Source organism: Miscanthus floridulus, chromosome 16 (genome assembly GCF_019320115.1).
Source record: "Miscanthus floridulus cultivar M001 chromosome 16, ASM1932011v1, whole genome shotgun sequence".
NCBI classification, from domain to species: Eukaryota; Viridiplantae; Streptophyta; class Magnoliopsida; order Poales; family Poaceae; genus Miscanthus; species Miscanthus floridulus.
Window position 1 is genome coordinate 69,732,888 of NC_089595.1, and position 25,999 is coordinate 69,758,886.

At 43.8% G+C, this 25,999-nt stretch overlaps 1 protein-coding gene across 1 annotated transcript; it reads right to left on the bottom strand.

The window, feature by feature from the left end:
- Positions 1–21,580: 21,580 nt before the first annotated feature.
- LOC136512448 (uncharacterized) lies at positions 21,581–25,553 on the bottom strand. Its single transcript, XM_066506410.1, has 8 exons — positions 25,356–25,553; positions 24,375–24,487; positions 23,221–23,292; positions 23,060–23,095; positions 22,940–22,985; positions 22,685–22,772; positions 22,542–22,599; positions 21,581–22,045 (listed from the first exon to the last, which is right to left on the bottom strand). Exons 1-8 carry the CDS (start codon positions 25,432–25,434, stop codon positions 21,995–21,997), a joined length of 543 nt encoding a protein of 180 aa, XP_066362507.1. The 5' UTR covers positions 25,435–25,553; the 3' UTR covers positions 21,581–21,994.
- Between the last annotated feature and the right edge of the window lie 446 nt (positions 25,554–25,999).

Sequence of the window (25,999 nt, forward strand, 5' to 3'; positions counted from 1 at the left end):
TAAGTCAGAAGCAATTTGGACCAAATTATCAAGTTAAATTTAGTCATCCCAAATCATTTTGAAGTTTTTGTAAAACAATACAACAAAAACCTTGTAACGATCACTCTGATACCATTTTGTGGCAGAACCTCCTAAGTTATAGGGCCCACATGCACCTGTCACTGTCCGATGACCTTTGACATTTATGCATATGTTTCCAATAACTTAAAAAGACTGTCGGGTGTCCTCGGGGAACCCCGAATCATCCACGATTTCCGAGCAGGATCACATTACAAAGTCATTGCAGTATTACAACATTTATTCAAATATCAGCACCAGAGTAAAAACAGCGGAAGTCTTACGATAACATAGTTTACAAACCAGTTGTTTTAAACCTTACAAACTAAGTTCGATAATTATTACAAACCATAGTAGTAGTGGAGTGGCATAATTAACATATACATAACACACAAAATAAACATCCTGCCCAAGGATCACACATTTACTTCACATCGTCAGAACGAACGATAGTCATGCAGCACGATCCAAAACAGATCTGCTCATGAGGCTCACCTGCAACAAGGGGTCAACGAACCCTGAGTACAAAAGTACTCAACAAGACTTAACTGAAATAAACTGATAGAACTCAGGAATGCCGGCTCATGGGATTCAAGGTATGGCTTTAACAATAATCAAAGTTCTTTTGCGTAAAAGCTCTTTAACAAAATTCTTTAATTCCAAGGTAAAACTTTATAAGTACCACATATGAATCGGCCATGATCCATAATGAGAACATGAACTTCATATCAATCTTTTTTGCAAACCTTTCTCAAGTTCCAGTTATTAATACTATGATGATGAACAGTGAGTTAAGTCTCCATAACCGAGGAGCAACGACGATTCGAACCGATTAAAAACCCAGCTGGGGATTCCAGACCACATGACATATGCAGGTCCCCGACCTACATATATCAACCTACTCTCGGATCCTCTAAAGCAAGAACGGGTCCACGCCACCCGAGAATACAGTACTCCACCAATCCAGCCCATTGCCACGTGGGTACACGCTATTCCCACCATCTCTCCACTCCCAGTGCGCGAGTAGCCATTCTCGTAATAGAATTGCCAAGTTTAGGCTTACTGGAGTATGTGGTTAGTACTACAAATTCTCACCTCATGCAATTCAACAACGGACGTGCCTTAATCGACACAGGCGGAAAGAACCCGCTCACAAGACCTCCATGTCTTGTGGCTCACACACACCGAGTCCACCCGGTCTAGATTTATTACTCCACATTCCCATATCACATGATAACATAAGTAACCAAGGTTCCATTTGAAACTTGCATGTGACAGTTAATCACCTGACTTCATCGTTCTACGCATAGCTAAGCAAAACTAGGCATATACGAATTTAAAACTGGTAATATGGTAAATATGGAATAACAAGGTTGGTAATGCACCAATTAGGCTCTTACTTAACTCCTAATCACTTAATGCAGTAACGGAAAGCAAAAGCGAAATTAATTTGTAAAACACAAGGTAGGGTTGTATACATCCAGGGCTTGCCTTCGTTGATGGAAAAGTCCGGCTCCTGCGACGTTTCACAAGTATTCGATCCGACCTCAACAGACGGATTAACCTCCTCAACAATTTGATTAACTACCACGTTTTCACCTTCGTTCACTACATGTAATAACAATGCCATGTTTAACATGATGCGGAATACGAAACATGATGCTCGATGATGGATGCAAAATTAATAATTTGAATACAACTTTCCTTCGCGGTACAGTTGCAAGTCAAACAGACTAAATCTTTTTCGTAACACATACATCAATTGCCAAGGATCATTATCAACTAATGACCCAAGGTCATCACTCAATCCAAAATTTCAAACAAAACCTAAATCATTAAAGGTTACTATTTGCTTTTATGAATTAATTAATTAATTCAAAATTATGAAATAAATCAACTTATTCTAATTGAACTCAAAATTTTAGTACATGTTCATTACATGATAAGTAAGTGGCAAAACAAATTTCATAATTTTTGGACAATTAAATAAGCCTATAAAAATCATGGAAATCCATTTATTAATAAATTGAGCAATTTTTATCACATTCAAAAACTACTGAAAAACATTATTTCATATTTTTATTAAATACTATACATCACAGAGAAGTCACACAAAAATTTTCATAATTTTTGGAGCTCCAAATAAATCTACACAAAAATAACAAAAACAGACACTATTCATTCAAATCTAAAAATAGAAAAATCCATTTGAACGCTGAGTCACTGACAACCCGACCCCACCTATCATCCCTAACCTCCGACGTTGACCACGGCGGCGACGGCTCTGACCAGCGATTCCTCGCCGACGGTGAGATCACCGGCGATGGCGATAGCACCAACATGTTCTACACTACTAGGCGCATCTATAGACGTACTTAGATGTACCGATTACGACTCAATTCTAGCTCAACGTCGACCATGGCGGACACGGCGCCTCAGCGGTACTACACCGGCAACTACAGGCCGGTAGCGGTTAAACTAAAGGTCGAGGAAGCACCAACAGCTCACCCAGAACACAACTGAGCAGATAACAAGGTCGAAGAAGCAACGGTGACGCGGGTCGATGTCCACGGTGATCACGGCGGCGCAGGGGTCGTCGGTGATGGTGTGCCAGCAACTAAAGTGGACAAAACGGCCAAGCAACAATGAAATTAGCACTACGGCATCGAGACAAAGCCAAAGGTACACCAATCAAGGGCAACGGCTCACCGACGGGCTCTGGCCACGGAGAGGTCGGTGGTGGCGGTGCTTCGGCCGGCTCTGAGGAAGAAAACGGCGTGCGGTGACACTGGACTGCTAGAGGCAAAGCAAATAGGCCAGGAATGAGCGAGAGTGTAGGGCGGAGAGAATGGCAAACGCAATTGGCATGAGGCACGACGGTGAGGACGAATTCCGTGAGCGCAGCAAGGTCACCGGCGATGGTGGAAACAGAGCAAGGGAGAAGAGCAACGACGACGACGGTTCAGGCTAAAAAGGGTGGCCAGGAAGCTCAAGGAAGCCACGACGAAGCCTTTACCGCGCCAATGCGACGCCCAGACGGCCACGCGCGCGACTGGAAGCTAACCGAAGCTCGCCGGCGGTGTAGCGCAAGTGGTGAACACTGTTCATCGAAATTACAGAATTGCCATTCGCCAAATTTCACAAATTACTCCCAAATTTTCATAACAACTCAAAAATCTCCAAAAACAAAATTTGTTCAAAATCAAAAGTTCTACAACTTTGCTTCTATAACCATCTCCTAATTCGGTCTAGATTTGGAAATGAACTTTTGAATTTGAATAGGGAAATTTAACGAATTACGCCTTTTCGAATTACTCAAAATTTTTCTAAACAACTTGAAAAACTCCAAAAACAAACTTTGTATAACTTGCCAAGCTCTACACTTTTGCTTTTGGGATCAACCCCAAAATATGCTTATATTTTGAAATGGATTTTTAGGGTGGGATTTAAATGCTGAAAATCAGGGTTTTCTCGAAAAATTCAAAAACCAAACAAACTTTGAACTTAAGTCAAACAATACAATTCAACACATACCACATAAATATAAACTTGTTTTAGTGTATGCATCTCAAAGTTTTTAATATGACCAATTTCCTTGCAATGCATATGATGATATGACAGTTTTAGTATTTTAAACGCCCGAGGTGTTACAGAGGTTGATCAACATAGACTAGTTCATTAATAAAGCCATTTAAAAATGTACTTTTCACATCCATTTGATATAGTTTCATTTCATGATGTGATGCATATGCAAGTAGGATACGGATGGCTTCTAATCTTGCAACCGGTGCAAAGGTCTCTCCAAAATCCAAACCTTCAACTTGGGAGAACCCCTTTGCAACTAGTCTTGCCTTGTTCCTCACAACGACACCTTGATCATCTTGCTTGTTACGGAACACCCACTTTGTTCCAATGACTCTTGCACCTTTTGGTCGCTCTTCAAGAGTCCAAACTTCATTGTGAGTGAAGTTGTTCAACTCTTCATGCATGGCATTGATCCAATCCGGATCTTTAAGAGCTTCTTCTACCTTGGTAGGCTCATAGCAAGAGACAAAAGAGTGATGAGCAATAAATAAAGCAAGTTTTTGAGATCGAGTCATTACACCCTTTGATGGACTCCCTATGATGAGATCTTGTGGATGATCTTGTAGGAGAGGTGTATTTCTTCTATTGACCACTTGAGGAGGAGGTTGCGGAGCATCAATATCTTGTGCTTGTACCACCATTTGCTCATGGGAGACATGAGTATCTTCATTTTCTACTCTCCCATCTTTTTTACCATCTTGTGGCACACTTGATGAAGAAGGTTGATCAATGACTTGTACATCATCTTCATCATCTTTTGGCTTGATGTCTCCCACCAGAATATTCTTCATAGCCTCCCTCAATGGTTCATCACCTACATCATCAAGATTCTCATGTGCTCCTTGGGAGCCGTTAGATTCATCAAATTCCACATCATATGTTTCTTCAACCAAGCCGGTGGCATGATTAAATACTCTATATGCTTTGGACTTTGATGAGTAACCAACAAGAAAACCAATATTACAACGTATTTGGAACTTCCCTAGGTGTTGCCGCTTCTTGTAGATGTAGCATTTGCAACCAAACACCCTAAAGAAGGAGATGCCCGGCTTCTTCCTGTTGAGAAGCTCATAAGGTGTCTTGCCAAGGAACTTTTGAAGGAATAGGTGGTTTGATGCATAGCATGCGGTGTTGATTGCTTTCACCCATAGAGCTTCGGGGGTGTTGTACTCATCTAGCATTGTCCTTGCAAGAGTGATCAAAGTCCGGTTCTTCCTCTCAACTACACCATTTTGTTGAGGAGTATAAGTTACGGAGACTTCATGCTTGATCCCAACTTCATCACAATAAGCTTCAATGTTTGTGTTGTCAAATTATTTTCCATTGTCACTTCTTATCTTCTTGAGCTTCACTTCAAATTCATTTTGTGCTCTCTTGGCAAACTTCTTGAAGCAAGATGCAACTTCGGATTTGTCATGAAGAAAGAATACCCATGTATACCTTGAATAGTCATCAACAATCACAAGACAATAAAGATTTCCTCCCAAACTCTTGTATGTTGTTGGTCCAAATAAATCCATGTGAAGGAGTTCTAGCACTCTTGTGGTTGACATGAAAGCTTTGGTTGGATGAGTATTTGCAACTTGCTTGCCGGCTTGACATGCACTACAAAGCTTGTCCTTTTCAAATTTCACATCCTTCAACCCTCTCACCAAGTCATTCTTCATAAGCTTCTTGAGTGAGCTCACCCAACATGAGCAAGTCTTCTATGCCATAGCCACCCAAGTGTTGTTTTGGTGAATAGGCAAGTTTTCAAATTTGCATCTTCGGAGGTGAAGTCCACTAGATATAAGTTGTTGTATCTAAATCCATTGAATATCACTTGATTATCATCTACCTTGGATACAACAACCTCCTTCTCGGTGAACAAGCATTGGAAGCCAAGATCACACAATTGTCCAATGGATAGCAAGTTGAAACTCAATGAAGCAACATAAAGCACATTGGAGATGGAATGATCATTTGATATTGCCACTTTGCCCAATCCTTTAACCTTGCCCTTTGAGTTATCTCCAAATGTTATTTTCTCTTGTCCATCTACCTCTTCATCTAGTGAGGTGAACATACGAGGATCACCGGTCATATGTTGAGTGCAACCACTATCAATAACCCAATGACTTCCACCGGTCTTGTAGTTCACCTACACACAAGAGATTCAAGCTTTAGGAACCCAAACTTGTTGAGGGCCCTTCACCTTCTCAACAAGTGACTTAGCCACCCAAATCTTCTTAGGCCTATTCTTGTTAGGGGGTCCTAAGAACATAACTTTCATCTTTCCACTAGAATCCTTTCTAAGCATGTAGTGAGCATTGAAGACAAAGGGTCTAGCATGCTTGGGCAAGGGTTGTGGCGGTGGAGTTTGGCACTCATGAGCAAAGTGGCCTTCTTGTCCACACTCAAAACATCTCTTTGGCTTTGGCTTTGGCTTTGATTGTTGTTGTTGAACTTGAGCCTGCTTCTTCTCTACACTTGCCACATATCCAATGCCACTTCTATCTATCTTCATAACGGTGTTCATGAGTAGCTCACTTTGGAGATGCTTGCCTCTTGCAAACTTGCTCAATCCCATCTTGAGATGCTCTTTCTCCATCTTGAGCTTCTTGTTCTCTTCCTTGAGAACATCATTGTTCTTCTCTTCCTTGAGCTTCTTGTTCTCTTCTTTGAGCTTCTCATTCTCAAGGATCAACTCTTTATCATGATCAAGAGTTTCTAGCACAATGGCATTGTGGCTTTTCATTTCTTCAAGATCTTTCATGAGCTTTTCATTTACATTCTTGAGCTTGACATACTCATCATAGTCATTGCACTCAACCACTTGCTTGCCTTTGCCACTAGATCCTTGCTCAATGCTCTCATCAATTAAATCATCACATGATGTAGCTATATCAATCTTAACAACATGGTTAGTAACATCATGTGGCTCATTTGGTAAAAATTCTTGAGCAATAACAAGAGTATCATGATTGATCTTAAGAGTAGTGTATTCATCTTTTAGCTTGTTGTGGCTAGTGATGGGCTCATTGTGCACCCACTCAAGTTTATCATGTTTATCTTTAAGCTCTTTCTTAGAAGATTTGAGCTCCTTGAGTTTGGATGATATAGCATCATTTGTTTCTTTAAGCGCAACATTAGCCTTTTCCAATGTATCACATTTAGCTAAGAGTGAATCATTTTTAGCATCAAGCTTTTCATTTTTAGCTCTACTCTTTCTAATGATCTTAGTGTATTTTCTTAGTATTTTGACAAGATCATCATATGAAGATGAATCATCATCATCGCTATCGCTATCATCATCACTAGCTTGCTCATCATCACTACTATCATCATTATTAGTTACCTTGCGTTCACCCTTGGCCATAAGGCATAGGTATGTAGAGGATGATGGTGATGGTGGTGGTGAGGATGAAAGATCAATAGCAATGGCGGCCACCTTCTCATCTTCACTATCATCATCGGATGATCCACTAGATGAATCAATGTCCATGAGCCAATCACCGACGATGTAGGCCTTTCCACTCTTCTTCTTCTTGTGGAAGTCCCTCTTTTTGCCATCTCTCTTCTTGTATGGCTTGTTCTTCTTCTTCTCATCTTCATCTTCGTTACTTGAGTCATCTTTCTTGCCCTTGTTCTTGTTCTTGAACTTGTCTTTCTTGGGCTTGGTGCATTGATGTGCTAGATGACCAAGTTCACCACAATTGAAGCAATCCATTTCGGAGATTGGCTTTCTTCTAGAGCTTGTGAAGAACTTCTTCTTCTTGCCGTCAAACTTTATGACACTCTTGTTTAGCTTCTTTAGCATCTTGGCGGCTTTCCTCACCATGAGAGCAAGATTTTCATCTTCATCTTCTTCATCACTTGAGCTCTCATACTCAAGTCTTGCTTTGCCCTTATCTTGGCTAGCTTTGAATGCTAAGTCCTTCTCTTTCTTCTTGGTAGAGGATGAGCCATCTTGTGGCATGATGTGCATGTACATCTCATGAGCATTGATCTTTCCCAAGATTTGTGTCGGTGTAGCGGCGGAAAGATCACCTTGATGTAGCACGGTCACAATATGCCCATATTTGTCAATGGGGAGGACACTCAAGATCTTTCTCACAACGTCGGATGGTGACATTTGAGTAAGTCCAAGCCCATTGACTTCCTCTACAAGAACATTTAAACATGAATACATCTCATTAGCACATTATTTGGGAAGCATCTCAAATGAATTTAGCTTTTTAATTACAAGATGATAGCGTTACTCACGCTCACTCTTCGTTCCCTCATGGAGTGCACAAACATCCGACCATAGTGCATGGGCGTCTTTGTGGTTTCTTACGTAGTTGAACACATCTTTGCAAAGGCCTCTAAAGATGGTGTTTCAAGCCTTTGCATTCCACTTTTCATAATTAACCTCATCACCTTGTAAGTTAGTAGCATCTTGAGGTTTTGGGAAGCCTTGTGAGGTGGCTCTAAGTATACCAACGTCTAGAGCTTCTAAGTACGCCTCCATGCAAATTTTCCAATATGGAAAGTCATCTCCCTCAAAGATAGGAGGAGGTCCATCCCTGTGAGACATCTTGCTCAAAGCGATTAAGCTTAAAAACATGAGCACGAGGCTCCGATACCAATTGAAAGGATCAAGATGCCCAAGAGGGGGTGAATTGGGCTAATTCTAAATTTTCTTGCAATAATTAAATCCTACGGTTAGCCCAATTAACCCCTTGTGCCTAGAAAAGTGTTTCTATTAATCTAACGCACAAAGGACTTACAACCTATGTTCCAAACTTACTCTAGCATGGCAATTCTATGAATGTAAAAACAAGTATTGAATTGCTCAAAGTAAATGCTCAAAGTAAATAGAGAGAGAGGAATGCGGCGATGTTTTGTTGAGGTATCGGAGAGTCGCCACTCCCCACTAGTCCTCGTTGGAGCACCCGCGCAAGGGTGTAGCTCCCCCTTGATCCGCGCAAGGATCAAGTGCTCTCTACGGGTTGATTCTTCGACACTCCGTCGCGGTGAATCACCCAAAACCGGTCACAACTTGAGTTGGGTCACCCACAAGCTTCGTCGGGTGATCACCAAGCTCCCAGTCACCACCAAGCCATCTAGGTGATAGCGATCACCAAGAGTAACAAGCACGAACTCTCACTTGACCACACGAAGCCTAATGAGAACGGTGGATGCACACTTTGCTACTCTTGATTCACTAATGAGGCTACTCTCTTGGATTCTCAAATCTCAATCACCTTACTAGGACCTTGCTCTTCTTGGCACTCACAAACGTGTTTCTCAGCTGTTGGAATGAGCAAAAGTAACTCCACACACGAGTGGAGCTTCTATTTATAAGGCAGCCTAAAAAACGAACCGTTATGTGCCTCTACGGGGTGACCGGATGCTTCGGTCATGTTGATTGGATGCTCCGGTCAGTTCAACCCGCATACCAGTGTTTAAGTGTTGACCGGACGCGTCCGGTCGCATTAAACCCTCACTGGAACCTTACTGTACTCAACCAAACGCTGAACCCCTAGGGTCCGGTCAGTACTGACCGGGCGCGTCTGGTCATAGATGTTCACTTCTAGAACCTTACTGGAGTCGACCGGATGCTGGACCTCAGCGTTCGGTCACTTGACCACTCCAGCGTCCGGTCATGCCAGACGCAATCTCCTTGGTCAAATGAACTGACTGGACCCTACGGCCAGCGTCCGGTCGCACTGGAGCTAGCGTCCGGTCAGTATTTGACTCTCCATTCACTTCCAACACTCGATCATATGTGAATGAAGTTTGCTCCATTGGATCTTAGGCATATGTAGGAGCTACCTAGTGCTAGTTTTAACAAGTGTGCACCACACCTAACTCACTAGACTCATCTAGGTCAAGCTACCCGTCCATACCCCCTTAATAGTACGGCCAAAGGAAAAACAAAGTCCTAAACTAATCTAAGTGGCTCTCCAACTCCAATCGACACTTAGAACTAGTCATCCTTAACCTTGTCGTCCATCCTTTGAAAACCGAAATGATTTCCATCGTAGGGGCATGACCACCTCGATTGCCCAATTGATCCCTATTACCATGACCTAACTTAATTGCCTCTGCAAAACACACGTTAGTCATAGTAATCTTGTATTGTCATTAATCACCGAAACCCAACTAGGGGCCTAGTTGCTTTCACCTTGCGACTTCTTTTAGGGAAAGGCTCCAGGTAAGTTTTTCTGTAGTTCTTTCTTTGGATGTCCGTTTTTCTTCTGTCCTTATGTCTTGTCTTTCTTTGTCTCTTTTTGCTCAGTCTTTTTCTCATGATCATACCAGCTTCTTTTTCTCGTCTAAAAATGAGAAAAAGTTGTCCTCTGAGGTGAGTACCCTGAAGGCAGAGCTTGACCTCGATCGGGCCGAGCTGGAGACTGAGCGTCAGACGCATCAGAAGGAGGAGAAGGCTCTTCGTGCCCGGGTGGTAGAGGTGGAGAAGCAAAAGGATGCTACGGTGGAGTCCATGAAGAACGAGTGCAAAGGTATTGTGGGTTCCGCTTGTTTCCTTTTGTATTCTGACTTCTCTTTCCACTGACTTGTTTTTTGTTGCTTCGCCTAGCTCTTCGAGTTGAAAAGCAGAAGCTCTCAGAGGGTATCGAGCAGATGAAGGCGCTCGTCCGCACTAACCACAACAAAGCTGAGGAGATAATTACTTGAGCTGAAGAAGAACTTGCGCTTGCTAAGTTGATTAGGCATGGAGCTGATAGGGATCTTATGCATGCCCAAAAAACTATTCAAGACTTGACTAGTAGGTTGGCAACGGCTACTGATAACTAGAATGCTTTGTGGAAGTCTTTTCAGTCAGTAGCCGACCTTCTCCGGACTCCAGCAGATGACGGTCAATCTTGGGCTCATTTTATTCCCCAAGTGCCGACTCATTTCTAGGAGTTCGTGAATAGGTGCGCCCATCTATGTACCAGGAACGTTCTTGCCTAGGTCCGGGTTCTTTCTCCAAACTTTCCTTTGTCCAAGGTTGCTGATGAAGCCGAGAGCCAAGAGTACTTGGATGCTGTTGAGAGGTTGGAGCCTGAGGTCGATGACTTAGCCAGGAAGATTGTAGATAATCTTAACATTGATGTTTCTTCTCCTGATGACAATGCCTGATGTAATCGACCTTTGTATTCCAGCATCTTGTAACAAAACACTATACTTGAAAACTGAATGGAGTTTATTGATGTCTTGTTTGTCTGTATTTCTTTATCTCGTAAACAACTCGACTTTGGTAAATTATTGTCTTTCTTGATTTGTCGAGTGCTTTTCTGGCTTTTGTTTGTGATGCGTAGACAACTTGGTATATGTGGATTGATGTCTTGGCAGACTTCCTTGATTTGTCGAGTGCTTGTCTGGCTTTTGTCTGTGACTTGTAAACAACTCGGTATAGATCGTTGTCTTGATAAACTTTGTGTTCTTGTTAGTACTGAAAAGACTTAGTGATATCTCCAGCTTCTTCTTCTCGGCTTGGTTCGTAGTGTGGTCAGCAACTGGTCCTATCTCTGGTTGCAAAAATATCCTAGGATTGACAAGCCCCTGAGCGCTTCATGGTTGAGTTGTGGAAGCCTCGTCTTGTTCCTTCAAGTCTTGTTTAGCAGGAACAAGCGTCGCCCGAGTGCTTTCTTGAGCGAAACTGTGTAGCGCTTCTTGGGACCTTCTGAGTGTAGCCCTCGAGCCTCTTGCTATTTGGAACAAGGAGCTCGAGGGTCTTGTCTTGAAATTGCTCTGATTTATGTTCAAGCTTATTTTCAGTCGTTTTGCTTTTTGGTTCGGGTGTTAGCTTATTAGCTACCCTCATTGGCGAGCTCAAGCATGTTTTCAGCTCTTTTGCTCTCGGCCGATATGCTCAGGTGTCTTTTCAGCCATTTTGCTTTTTAGTTCGGGTGTTAGCTTATTAGCTACCCTCATCGGCGGGCTCAAGCATGTTTTCAGCTCTTTTGCTCTGGCCGGTATGCTCAGGCGTCTTTTCAGCCATTTTGCTTTTTGTTCATATTGGAAACAACTCAGGGAAAGCCATAATGAGACATGTGTTTGTCGAGAAATATCCATCTTTATTGATCATGAATATTGATAGATCACAATAGTACATATGTTGTTGATGAGCGCTATCTTTGTTGACCATGAACGTTGACCTCTTGTGTCTTGTATACATATTTTCCCTTGTTGTTTTCATGCGTAGAATCTTTGTAGCTGACTGATGTGCCATGTATTGTTGACTTCTTTTCTATCTTCGGTTATCAACTTGTATGTGCCTGGTCCGATGACCTTTGTGACGATAAAAGGACCTTCCCATGGACTGAGTAGTTTATGGCATCCGTCGGTTTTTTGTATTTTTCTTAGTACTAGGTCTCCGACTTGTAATGATCGAGACTGGGTATTCTTGTTGTAGTGGCGTCTTAGTCCTTGGAGGTATCTTGCTGATTGAAGGGTAGTGTTTACTCTGACTTCTTCTGTACTATCGAGTTCTAATCTTCGGGTGTGTTCTGCTTCTCCTTCGTCGTATTGTTCTATCCTTGGTGACGTCCAGATCAAGTCTGCAGGTAGTACGGCTTCTGATCCATAAACTAGGAAGAAAGGTGAGTATCCGGTGGCTCTGTTTATTTGAGTCCGTAGCCCCCATACGACCTTGGGTAATTCTTCAATCCATTTTGATCCATAGTATACTAGTTCTTCATACAATCTTGGTTTTAATCCAGCTAGTATGAGCCTGTTTGCCCTTTTGACCTGTCCGTTGGCCTCTGGATGTGTGACTGATGCGTAATCTATTCTGAAGCCATAGTCCTATGCCCAACTTTGGAATCCTGTGGCTGTAAAGTGAGAACCCAAATCCATGATGATTCGATTAGGCATGCCAAAGCGATGCATAATGTCTTAGATGAACTCGACTGCTTTGGCTACGCTGTATTTTGCGAGTGGTTTGAATTCAATCCACTTGGTGAACTTGTCAATTGCTATGGAGATGTACTTGAAGCCGCCTTTTGCTTTCTTGAGGGGTCCTACTTGATTCAGCCCCTAGCAGGAGAAAGGCCAAGCAGGTGGGATGCAGATGAGGTTGTGAGCTAGCACACGAGCCTATCTTGCGAACATTTGACAACATTTGCATCTTCTGACGAGTTCTTCTATGTCTTTCAAAGCGGTTGGCCAGTAGTAATCGGTGCGGAATGCTTTTTTGACTAGTGTTCTTGAAGCGGCGTGATTTCCACAGCAACCTGAGTGTATTTCGTCTAGGATCTCTTGGCCCTCTTCAAATGAGACGCATTTTAGGAGTACTCCTAATGATGCGACTCTTCTGTAGAGCTTGTCTCCTACTAGGATATAGTTCTTGCTTCTGCGAACAACTCGGGTAGCTTCTTCTTTTTCCACTGGCAACTTATTTTCTTTGATGTAATCAATAAAAACATGGGTCCATGAAGTGGTGATTACTAAGATCTAGGTGCCTTTGGCTGAGATTTCAGGGGTTATCTCACCGGGTTGTTTGATAGAGGGGGCTGATAACTCCTCTATGAATACACCGGGTGGGACATTCGCCCTGTCTGATCCTAGCTTGGCGAGGATATCTGCCGCAATATTAGAATCGCGCAGGACGTGTAGAATTTCTAATCCTTGAAAATGTTTTTCGAGCTTTCGTATTTCAGCACAGTAAGCGCCCATGTTTTCTTTGGTGCAGTCCCAATCTTTGTTGACTTGATTGATTACCACTGCTGAATCGCCGTAAACGAGTAAACGCTTGATTCCGAGGGTAATTGCCACTCGTAGCCCATGGATGAGGGCTTCGTATTCCGCTTCATTGTTTGTAGCTTGCCATAGAATCTAAAGGATGTACTTGAGTTGCTTTCTATCTGGAGAAATTAGGAGAACGCCTGCACCAGCTCCGCCTAGCATGAGTGATCCATCAAAGTACATCTTCCAATGATCAAGGATGGTAGTTGACACAGGCTGTTGAATTTCTGTCCATTCGGCAACAAAATCAGCTAGGGCTTGAGATTTAATTGCCTTTCGTGGGGTGAAATCGATATTGAGAGCACCAAGTTCAACTGCCCACTTAGATATGCGCCCCGTTGCGTGTCTGTTGTGTAAGATGTCTCCGAGTGGGAAATCTATCACCACGGTAATCTTATGGCTTTCAAAATAGTGGCGAAGCTTGCGTGAAGTGATCAGGAGGGCGTAGAGTAGTTTTTGCACATGCAGGTATTGGATTTTTTATTCTGATAGTACTTCGCTGATGTAGTATACGGGGCGTTGTACTTTATATACATGCCCTTCTTCTTCTCTTTCTACGACAATCGTAGTGTTGATCACCGTAGAAGTTGCCACAATGTACCGCATCATGTCTTCATATTTTTTGGAGGTGTGAGAATGGGTGAGGATGTGAGATATGCCTTGAGCTTCTTGAAAGCTTCATTGGCTTCTTCTGTCCACTCGAACTTGTCTGTCTTCTTTATTAATTTAAAGAAAGGCCACTCGTTTGTATTCTTTTTCTGTACCAGAACTGGGTTTGCTAGCCAATCTAGATGGAGGATTTCTCTGATGAATCCGGCTGCCATTAGTTTTGTAATTTCCTTTTTAATTGCTGCCTTCTTATCTGGTGAGAATCGTCATAGTCGTTGCTTCACAGGCTTGGAGCCTTCATTGATATCAATTCTGTGCTCAGCCAACTCTCTTGGTACCCCTGGCATGTCGGTCGGCTTCCAAGCGAAGATATCTTTGTTGCCCCGAAGAAAGTTGGTGAGCGCGAGTTCCTATTTTGCCGACAGGTGGGCACTGATGGTTGCCGTTTTTGAGGGATCACCGGTGCCTAGGTCGATTTGCTTGACATCGGCTTCTTTTGGTGGTGCTAGGATGCTGGGTTTTTTAGTCGGTATCTCTAGCTCTTCTGGGCTCATTTCTGCTACAATAGTGGTTATTTCTTTTCTTCCATCGTTGGCCTGTGCTTTTGCTGCAATTTGGATTGCCTGAACATCACAGTCAAATGCACGCTTCAAATCACTCCGAAGAGAGAGAACACCGTTAGGCCCTGGCATCTTAAGCAACAGGTACGGATAATGCGGTATTGCCATGAATTTTGCTAGTGCTGGGCGCCCAAGGATTGCGTGATATGATGAATCGAAGTCCGCGACTTCAAACTTGATGAACTCTGTACGGTAGTTCGAGGGAGTCCCAAAAGTAACCGATAGAGTGATTTGTCCAAGTGGCATTGCTGCCTTGCCGGGACTATGCCATAAAAAGGCGTGCTTGTTGGTGTGATCATCCTGGCGAGTTGTAGTCCCATCTTCCTTAAAGTTTCTGAAAAAATGATGTTGAGTCCAGCTCCTCCGTCGATTAGTACTTTCGTAACAGTCATTCCAGCAATGGTTGGATCTAGAACCAGTGGGTAATGGCATGCGTTTCCTACGCTGGTCCATTGGTCTTCTCTTGAAAATTGGATTGGATACTCTGACCAATTGAGATATCTTGGTGTAGCAGGTTCTACTGCCATGATGGTTCGTAACGCTAGCTTTTCTTGATGTTTGCTTCTGGAATCTGGAACCCCGGTAAAGATTACTTCCACTGTCCCCCTAGATTTTTGGAATCCTTTGTCTTCGTGGTTGTCTTCTTCTTTTTTCTGATTGCCTTCTTTAGTATTCTCCTTACTATCTTTCCTCGTGTATCGATCTTTGAAGGTATAGCAATCTCCGATGGTGTGATTTCCTTTGGGGTGCAAGGGGCAACGCATGTTTTCAATGTCGTCATACCTTCTTGGCTTTGAAAACTTCCTTGATTTGTCAGCCATTGCTACTGTGTTGTCTGGTCCATGTTTTCTTTCCTGTTGTCTGTTGTTTCGATGATTTTGTCTGTCTGGGTTGTCTCTGTTGTTTCTATCCGGGAATCTTTCTCGTGTCTTTTCCTCTACGGTAATCATCTTCTCTACTGTTCGTCTGAATTCTTCATTGTTTCTTAGGTTTTCTTTGTGGAAATCTTGAAATTGCCACCTAGCCATGATTCTGTGAGAGAAAGCTTCGATTACTTCTCGTTGTGTGATGTCATGTACTTGAGCTCGTAGTTCGCTAAATCATCGATAGTAATTTCTAAGACTTTCACCTCCTTTCTGCTTAAGTCCTTTTAACTCTGCGTGGGTGATTGGGTGTGTAATGATACCCGCGAAATTTTCACAGAAAGCTCTTTGCAAGTCCTCCTAATTTTTGATTGATCCTGGATTCAATTTATCAAACCATTGCAGTGGCATGGTTTCTAAGGCCATGGAAAAGAACAAGGTCTTGATGTCATCATCTCCTTCGGCCAATTCAATCGATTGCGAGTAAATCCTGAGCCATTGCTTTGGTTCGGTCTTACCGTCATACTTGGAATGGTTGGATGGCTTGAATTTATGAGGCAGTCGTATTGAAGCAAGTCTGTTTGCGAAACAGGGGAATCTATCGTGCGTTCCGGCTTCTGTGTATTCTGATTCGGTGCCCCCTTCTTGCCAACTGTTGTTTTGGTGAGAGTAGTTTTGCGTGGCTGTCCGAGTAGGTGCTTTGCTTTTGGCCTTTCTTGGTTGTTCGACTCGGTCGTTTTGACTATGATTTCTTCGACTTTCTCTGTTGTGACTTCCACTTAGTCCAAGTCTTTCGAAAGCAGATTTCCTTTGATTTTGATCTTCCTGCTCATGAGATGTTGACCTGTCAGGTAGTCTTGAGCGGGCCCTCCCGTCGTGCGTCCTTAGGACTATTGATCGGAGGAAGTCCCGTAGCTGTTCTTGTTTTTCATTGGGATGTGAAGTCGCCCAGAGTTCTTCTAGTGCTTCTCGAATCTTATCATAGGGTGTATTCGCTGCTCGTCTTTCTTCGACCTCTCGCTCTGATTTTCTTCTATTGTACTCGGCTAGGTCTGACTCATATTTGATCCAAGTGTCCTTTTGCTGCTTAGCACGGCGTTGACGTCCTTGTTTCAATTTGTTCTTTCTCTCTCTCGCTTGCCTCTGACTCTCAGTCTCACCATCGTGCCCCTGGATAAATGGTGATATGTTGGATTCGGATTCATCTGAAGACCTGACATCGGGTGCTTCTGGGGGGACCAATGGCGATCGAGGACGGCGAATCATGAATACTTCTCTAGCGTGAGTTGTTCTGTCATTGTCTTTAGTTTCCGTACTGCCAGAGTTGTTGATAACTTCAGTAGAGGCTTCAAGGTCATAGATCGAGTCTCCTTCTTGGTAGGGTAGAGCTGTTGTTGTCGCGTTGTCGACTAGTTGAGTGCCGCTATCCTTCGGAACGAAACCTGGCCAGTGGACGATGCAGTCTTGAGACGTTATAGTTAAGACGAGACCTTTCTGGGCTCCTTTCAGTGGCATTCTAAGCATCGGATTGGTGGATCCTTCGAGCCGTGTCTGATAAGACATTGCCATGTTGTGGAGTCCAAACAGAAGAGGACCCGACTTCTTTAAAGTACTCTGAGTGTACTCCGAGTAGTATTCTTGATAGGTTGACGTCGTGTTCCGGAGCTTTGTCAGAAAAGAACTCGGTTTTCCGAAAGAACTCGGATAAGACTCCATCTCGGAAGCGGAACCTGAGTTTGAATCTGATGCGTGAAGTCGCGAAATCTGAGTTGGATTGGACATCACGAGCTGCGTGAATCTCCCGTCAAGCTGATCTGTCGTTGTCGCCGAAATGAAAAAGTCCTGATGATGATCTGAATTTTCGAGGAGACGACCTTGGAGCTTGCCATCGTCGCCTACCTCGCAGATCCATGAACCGAAGATGAAGGTTGATCCCTTTGAGAAGATCATGTTGTCGAGGTCCATCGAGCTCTCAGATGCAAAGTCGCCGAAAGCCCCTACCTGGCGCGCCAGCTGTCGATGTTTGACCACCGATAGCCTGCCACGGGGGTACCCGGGGCAGTTTGTTCGGGCTTCAGCGTATGCGGAACTCGACGGTTAACGCAAGAGACAGTCGATTTATCCTGGTTCGGGCCCTCGATCTTCGATCGAGTAATAGCCCTACGTCCAGTCGGCGTTAGCCTTTGCGTTGGATTGATTATCAAGTGTTGTATCGTACAATTGTTCTCTGTCACCTTAGGATCCCTGCCCTCCTTTATATAGTCAGGGGGTCAGAATCCTAGTCGGTTTACAATGAGAGTTCCTAGTAGGATTACAGAATAATACTACTACTAAGATTATAGAGGAAGAATCTTAGTTAGACTAGATCTTCTCCCTTCCTTGTGGGGTATCCCATGGGTCCCGTACCGACACTATCTCATGATCACTTAGATGAGCTAGGTTAGCACTTAGGGTTTCATCAATTCATCAAAACCAAACTAGAGCTTTCAACTACACAAACACTATTCTAAACGAGAGTCAACCTAAACTGAATGATGAGGCCAATTCATGTAATCGATTCTTCTGTACGCAACCACAAAAATCAGGAAAGAAAATATATGATATATTTTGTACAACTATTTAAGGAATAAAGTGCATTAGTGGAAAATAATTTCCCAACCTCTCAGAAACATTTTATCAAACACATGGAGTGTGGATTAGAATTGATCCATTTCAAATGATTTTTATGAATATGTATGCACGTGATGGATCATTAACCAATTTAGTAAAACATGAAGAGGAGGAGAGGGAATACGTGACCTTGTATATGTTCAGCGAGTGAATTGGTGTTGTGTGCCTGATAGCTTTGATGGATTTTCGGCATACCTGTTCAAACACCTGGTGCCATGCTCGAGTGAATCTTCACCCCATGCAAGGCAACCAGGCAAAAATTGTGGCTTCGTTAAGATCATTCAATCATCCATATGAAAATTGAGGAAATGATCAATACCTCATGGACACTCATGGTTGAAGGGGAGATGCAGGCAACGGGCAAGGCGACGCCGACGTAGATTCTACCACTGTCTACCGTGTGCTTAACACTGCTGGATTCGAATCGCCTGGTGGGGGAAGGATTGCAGTGCAGCTAGAAGGGTGAGGGGCGGATCTGAGGGTGCCTGTGGAGTTAGCCACATGGAGGAAGCCGGAGGGAGCGCCGCGAGGGAGAGGATCCAAGGGCGGCTAGCGGCGGCCCACCACCCACGCCCTTCCCCACCCCTGTCACAATGGAGAAGAGGGCTTGAGTCCAAGGGCAGGATTCCGTCATGCCGAATCGGAGCTCCAGGGGATCTAGAATGGGAGTAGTGGTACCATGGTCGGCAGCCATGGAGTATGCCACCGGCGAGGCCGTCCACTGGCGTGCACGCACCCCTCCCAAACCTCCCGAGTAGGAGAGCACCCGGCCAGCTACGGCCACCACGGCAGGGGCGCGACGGTCCTCCCCGTCCTGGCTACGACCACGACCAGGCAGCAGCGACTGGTGGAGGGCCCCTGCAGCGGGCCGTGCGGCCGTCGGGACACGCGTGACGGTGGCGGCGTGAGACACGGGTTCTCAACAGGCCAATAGGATTTCTAGCCTCTTCATTTTTCTTTTTTCTTTTTTTTCCGAAACCAACATGTTTCGATCACGGGTGGGCTTGCGGATGGGGCGGTTTCGATTGCGGGTGACTCACGGGATCGCACGGGGAAGGCAGACCGACGTGTCGACGTTTTTGTCGCACGAAGAGATGACGGTAGACCCAAAACAAATGTCGCACCAAAAAATGTTACGCTTTGTTCTTTTTAGGTGTAGGAGACTGTAGGAGAAGATATAAGAGCTTTGTTACTGCGCTAGTTCCTCCCGTAAAAAATATTTACGGTACAGGTCTTAATTAAGAAAAATAATCAACTATAATTAAGGGCAGTTCAGTACTTTTTCCTAACAATACACGGTGCACAATCTAACTCCCTAACCCAAATCCCCCGATTCCACGAACCCTCATCGCGAGATCTAGCTGCCTCCCGTGGCGGGCATGGTCTTCTTCACCGACGCCTACGACCTCTTCTGCATCTCGCTCGTCACCAAGCTGCTCGACCGCGTCTACTACACCGACCCCACCAAGCCGGACCCGGGCACGCTGCCGCCCAACATCGCGGCCGCGGTGAACAGCGTCGCCCTGTGCGGGACGCTCGTGGAGTCGTGGGGCAACTCTTCTTCGGTTGGCTCGATGACAGGCTCGACCAGAAGAGCGTCTACGGCATGACGCTGCTGCTCATGGTGGTCTGCTCCCTCGCCTCTGTGCTCTCGTTCGGGAGCACGCCCGCCGGCGTCATGGCCACGCTCTGCTTCTTCCGCTTTTGGCTCGGTTTCGGCATCGGTGGAGACTACCCGCTCAGCACCACCATCATGTCTGACCGCAGGGATTTGGCATCCTCGCCGGCGGCATCGTCACGCTTGCACTCTCGGCGGTGTTCAGCAGGGCGTACTATGGCCTCTTGTCCGCCCGCGCTTGGAGACATGAAAGGAGAGACGAGAGCTTACACAGGGAGACAAGGGATAGCTAAGCTAAACTACTATTCTAACCTTTAAATTTATTTTGAAAATAATTTTTTTCTCATATATCCAGCCTGTTCGCTGGTTGGCTTCTGAGCTGATAAGTCCGGCTGGTACTGATTTATTGTAAGAGAAAAATATTATTAGTTAGCTAATAAGCCCTGGCTGAAACCAGTAAACGAATAGACTGATCATTAGTTCTTAGACCTACAAATTTCTGGTTTCAGCCCACAAACTTAAGTTCGTTTCCCTTGATTCTTCTTCATTTATAGCCATCTAATCCATACGAATGGATGGCTCTAATTTTTTCCGAGCAATATAAAATTTCACTCTATATAAACGTTACCGCTAGTGCCGGACTCTCGCCGCCGACCTTGACTACATCCCTTCGCCGAGGCTCCTCGCGACCCACATCCTTCTGTCGCTGCTGCCCTCGTCGGTAGCCGCTACTACGGGCTGCCGGATCGTCTCCATGTGGCATCAGGGATGAAAACGGTATGGATATTTTCCGACCGTATTTGAAACCGAATCTGTTTAGATGTGTTGAGATATGTCCGTATCCGAGTCCGGATATCCAACATCCGATACCGTATCCGAATACTCAAATCACATATTTATGATGTCGATATCCAATCGTATCCTATCCGACATAGTTGACACTATCCGTATTCGAATCTGAATCCGGACAGAAATATGAAAACAAATATAATATCGGTGATATCCGTCCGTATCCGATCCGTTTTCATCCCTATATGGCATTTCACGAACAGGGTCTCCCACAGGGTGGGAGACTAGGCGAACCAACTCAGGCCCCGTTCGCGTGCTCTTAAACCCGGCTTGATCCGCTTCTTTTTTCATTCGGAACAGTATTTCCCTCCTACAAATTTCATTAGATTCCTCTAGATTCCTCATAGCGAAGCGAACGGGGCCTCAGCGCTGAGATGGCACAGCACCTGGACTCCATCGTCGAGGAGAAGCTCAAAGGCTCTGGCCTCAACTTCTGATTCCCAGGCCCATACATATGCTCCGCTCAGATCACCCCTTGTTCTATTTCGTTGCAGTTTGGGTTTTACCATAATAATCACTGTTTTCATTGCTTGGTTACCAATGTAACAAGTGTCATGTAGTTAGGGATGAAAACGGTACGGATATTTTCCGACCATATTTGAAACCGAATCCGTTTAGATGGGTTGAGATCTGTCCGTATCCGAATCCGGATATCCAACATCCGATACTGTATCCGTATCCGAATACTCAAATCGCATATTTACGATGTCGATATCCAATCGTATCCTATCCGACATAGTTGACACTATCCGTATTCGAATCCGAATCCGGACAGAAATATGAAAACAAATGTAATATCGGTGATATCCGTCCGTATCCGATCCGTTTTCATCCCTACATGTAGTCAATGTTCATTTCTGCAACTTCCATTGTGTTGGTATGTTATATGAATTTGCATGTAACAGTATCGAGCACTTCGCAATCAAGCATTACAAACAAGACTGATGTCCTGTTGCTGTAATAAGAAAAACAAAAGAAGCATTCATGATTCATCCATCCCAAATTTGTCCTGTTAGGCTACTCATTGTGCATGGATCTATCTCTCACGAAACAGCACCACGCACCTAGGTGCATGGCAGCATGATGCGGCAACACATCAAAACTGTACGCAGATTTTACAATTGCAAGTAGCCTAGGGGCGTTTCCTGCAATGAAAGAGTTATCTTCATCGAATGGAACAACCAAAGACTGATTCAACTCATTAGCTAGGTCACAACTACAAAAAGGTGGATGCTGGATGAGAACCGACTATCCAATTAGTGGGCAGGCGCCCTCACAGTAGATAAATAATTCTTCCCGTTTGATACATGGTGGAACAGAACGGCTTCTCTTAACACCGCAAAGCCACTGATCTCCACTGTTGCACCATAAGAGCAAAATCTACATGGCACTGAAGTTTGACATCTCTAATCTTTCGATGTTATGACCAGCAAGCCCAGTGCACCAATCAGCAGGTACTGCAGCAAAGATAACATATAGATCAGCAGAGCTTCCAATGATACTAAGGGCGTACTCAGTGTAGAGAGCTCCCGCTCTCTGCAGGGTCTGGGGAAGGGTGTCAGTGGCAAGCCTTACCCTCGCTTGTGCAATGCGAGGAGACCGCGACTCGAACCCGAGACCTTCCGGTCACAGGCGGTAAGACTACCGCTTGCACCAGACCCGCCCTTCAGAGCTTCGAATGATACTGAATACATTAATTAATGCTCAATTTGTGGATTCCTGGGTGCTCCAGATTATCTAGGAAACAATCAGTGCACTTGCCTAATTTACACAAGCAAGAATGGCTGAGTTTCATCCACATAATGACAGAAATATTCTCAGATCAATGTGGCTATGTTCTTGATTGTGTTTGTGTGGCTGTACTCAGACTAGTTATTGGTTTGTGTGGCTCTTGTTTTGTCAGTGTTTCATTACAGAACAAGCCAATCAATATTTAGACGAGAATGAGCATACCTTAATAAATGGTTTCTCAGTCATGATAATTGTAACCCAGCCAACATATGGAAGGTAGCTGTTGTCATTGGAAAAAATAAGGTCAGCTGAACTGTTTTCCAGTGGGCAAAAAGACAGATGCGTGCTATATAAGGTGAACTCACCCCACGGCACGTCCCATAATGTGATGTTGCTGGAGCCAAAGCTGCCCATGTGCATATAATAGTCGGTCATCCCCAAAATTATTGTCACCTGAAATGGAATTTGTAAGGTAAAGAGAACATTGGAATCACAATCACAGTACATCGTACACATAGTGTTGGTTATTATCAGGATTACACAGTACCATGTGGTAGTATAATCAGAAAAAAAAAGTAAATGGAAATAAATTATAGTAATTCAAACTGAAAGTGGGATACCTTTGGTGAGGATGTCCACTTCTGCAGTGTCCTGACGTTCATGGACCTATACAAAGAGGAGTAAACTCAAAGTGAGCAGGAAAAAGAGCAGAATCTAAAATCAAGTTCAAAATGTACCACCTTAATCACACGGTGAACAATTGGAATTTCACGGCCCTACATAAATAGCAGCCGAATGAGCATTACTGAATAGATAACTGTATGAACAAACATTACAGTAAGATTTAATAGAGCAAATTCATGATTCATCTAATAATTCAAGGATAAATAGTAGGACCCACATCGACATTGAAAACAACTATTTCTCCTGTGCGAATAGGATCTTTGCTCATATGCAGAAACAGGATATCACCCTGAAAACAAGACAATTAATCATTAAGGCATAACCGTACAAACAATACTGGCACTTCAAAAGTGTACATACAACTAGCTCTAGAGTAAAAAAAAAGTGGTACTCCCTCCTTCCACAAAAGAATGCAATTCTAGCACAGTAGCAAGCTAAAGTATCTTGAGTTTGACTAACTATAAACAAAATATATATCAATATTTATAATATCAAATAACTATCATTACATTTGTCATGAGATATATTTTCATACTATACTTATTTGGTGTCATAAACATTAATATTTTGGCCTATATGTTTGGTCAAATTTTATACACGTCAATGAAGAATGCACCTAGAATTGTATTCTTTGTGGACAGAGGTAGTAGATAAAGTGTACCTATGCGCAAAAAAAAAAGTAGATAAAATGTACCATACCATAGGAGACCATCGACATGTTATGGTACAAATCTTACAAGGTTAATTTCACAAAATTACCACATTACTGTCATAATCATCACAAAGCTACCACTTCTGGTGCCCATTTCACAAAACTAGCAATACTTAAGGCTCACTTCTAACAAACCTACCACCTTTGCCCTCCAAAATGTTTTGAGCACCTGGGCCCACTGGTCAACATCACATATTGCAATAGATTGGGTCCACTCTTTTCTGCACTATGTGATGCTGACAAGTGGGTCCAGGTTCTCAGGGCAGGGGCACAATGTTGTAAGTTTGTGAGAAGGAAGCCCAAAGTTTGGTAGTTTTATGAAACCGGCACTAGAAGTGGTTATTTTGTGAGAATTGGGACAGGGATGTGGTAGTTTTGTAAATTTTATACTCATCTTAAAAGGAAAAATCTGGTAATAAGGACAGTGAAACTATGCTTCCATTCAACGTATACAAACTAGAACTTAAAAAAAGTGAGAAGCATTCATATAAAAAATGGAAATGTTCCTTTGTGCAGCAGTTTCTGAAACTTAAATCGGCCACAGATAAAAGGAAAAATGTTTTGTTAAACAGTTACTAATGTCAACATGAAGCATGTAGATATCATAAAAGCATACAACACCTAAGGTTATTTCCATGTTATGTAGAGAGTAAACAAACCCTTTTAAATCCGGGCTCCATGCTACCAGAGAGAACCACTACAACTGGTGACTCGCTCCCCGTGAAAACTATCAACCCCTTCCATATGATTAACGCAGAGGTAACAATCATACCTGCAAAGAGAAACATTCGAAAGTTAAAACCCTCCGCATGAGACTCATGTTGCAATTAACAGTCAAATATCAAACTGCAGGAAACTCCCAGTCTTGCAAACTGATATACATACAACGCTACCCCTCTTGAATATCACAATTCTACAAACCTGAATTGTTATTAGCGACAACTAGCATCTATGGTAACCCACAAGAAACCTAATCAATTCTTCAAGAGAGCATAACCATATTATTCATGCTCCAAATAATTTTTTTCTCGAACACGCAAAAGGTTTGAGCGTCTTTGTATTAAGGTAGAGAAAATGTTCAATACAACACGCCTTATCGGCACCCAAGGTCAAAAGGCTGTACATGAACGCTCAAACCCTCATAGGGTTGTACTAGCTATGCTATTACGTTGGTCAAAGATAAACCCAAATTGCGGTGCCGGCTAGGAGGCCTATGCCTGGGCTGCCGAGCGGCGGCGGCGCTGCTTGCGCGCGCCCACCTCGCTGCCTGCTGAACAACTCACGCTCCAAATAATGACCGACGAAGAAAAAACACAATCCAGTTCTATAAGGCAATTCGATTCTTGTTCTATTCTTCACATTCTCATGATTCTTAAGAGGAATAACTTAAGAGTTCAGATCATAGAACCAGATGAAGAATCTGGAGCAGTCTCTTCCTCCGATCTCGCGGCCAAAACCCACTAGAAATCGAGAAAAGACGTATCCCGCTCATTAAAACTGTATTAGACTCGCATGGCAAAGACCTCACCACAAACCCAAGAACTACAGGGCTCCCGACGCACTGATCTGACTGCCAAAGACCTCGAGAAGAAAAAACAATCAGAGGGAGAAGAAGAGGAGACTGCGGCAGAGGGCGTCACCAAGGCTGATGATCTGCGTGAGCACTTGGCGGATCTGAATGGAGCGGATCGACTCCATCGTGTCGCCGATGAACCCCATCTCGCTCCCTCTCCCTCGGCTTTCCGGCGGCGAAATCACGAATCACGAACAGGGAGGGAAGTGGAAGAAGACGAAGCACAACGACAACGGGCCCGCGGCGTTCTCCGCTCGTGTTTTTTTTTCGGACAGGACCCCGCCGATCCTCGATATTGTGGTAATAGCCTTCGCCACGTCACCGGCGGGGTGCACGTCAGTGAATCTATTTTAGGGCGTCGGATGGGAATCCGGCGGCTCGAACCGTGTCCGTGTTGGTCTACGCTGGGCCGGTTGGATTGGGCTCCGTTTTCCCTTTTCTTGATGAGATAAGAAGAGGACTGGGCTATAGCTGTTCTCCGTATCCATGGATATGGGCCTTAAGATTCAGCCTATTTTCTTGTTAGATCTAGATGCCCGTGTCAACATGGAAAATACCACTCTTTTAATTTTGTTTTTGCCTCCACTCAAAAGAAAAAATATTTTTTTGCCATTATTAGCAGATCACGCTTAATCCTTGCCTCCTTGGTGAATCATTTTCCACTGACCCTCTTATAATGGAGGAAACACATTAAATATTCCTTGACATCCC

Coding starts and splice junctions, on each gene's coding strand:
- LOC136512448 (XM_066506410.1), bottom strand. CDS start 25,434: ATGGGGTTCATCGGCGACACGATGGAGTCGATCCGCTCCATTCAGATC. Junction 23,096..23,220: donor TAGTTGTTTTCAATGTCGAT/GTGGGTCCTACT, acceptor CTATTTATGTAG/GGCCGTGAAATTCCAATTGT. Junction 22,046..22,541: donor CTGAGAAACCATTTATTAAG/GTATGCTCATTC, acceptor TCTTTGCTGCAG/TACCTGCTGATTGGTGCACT.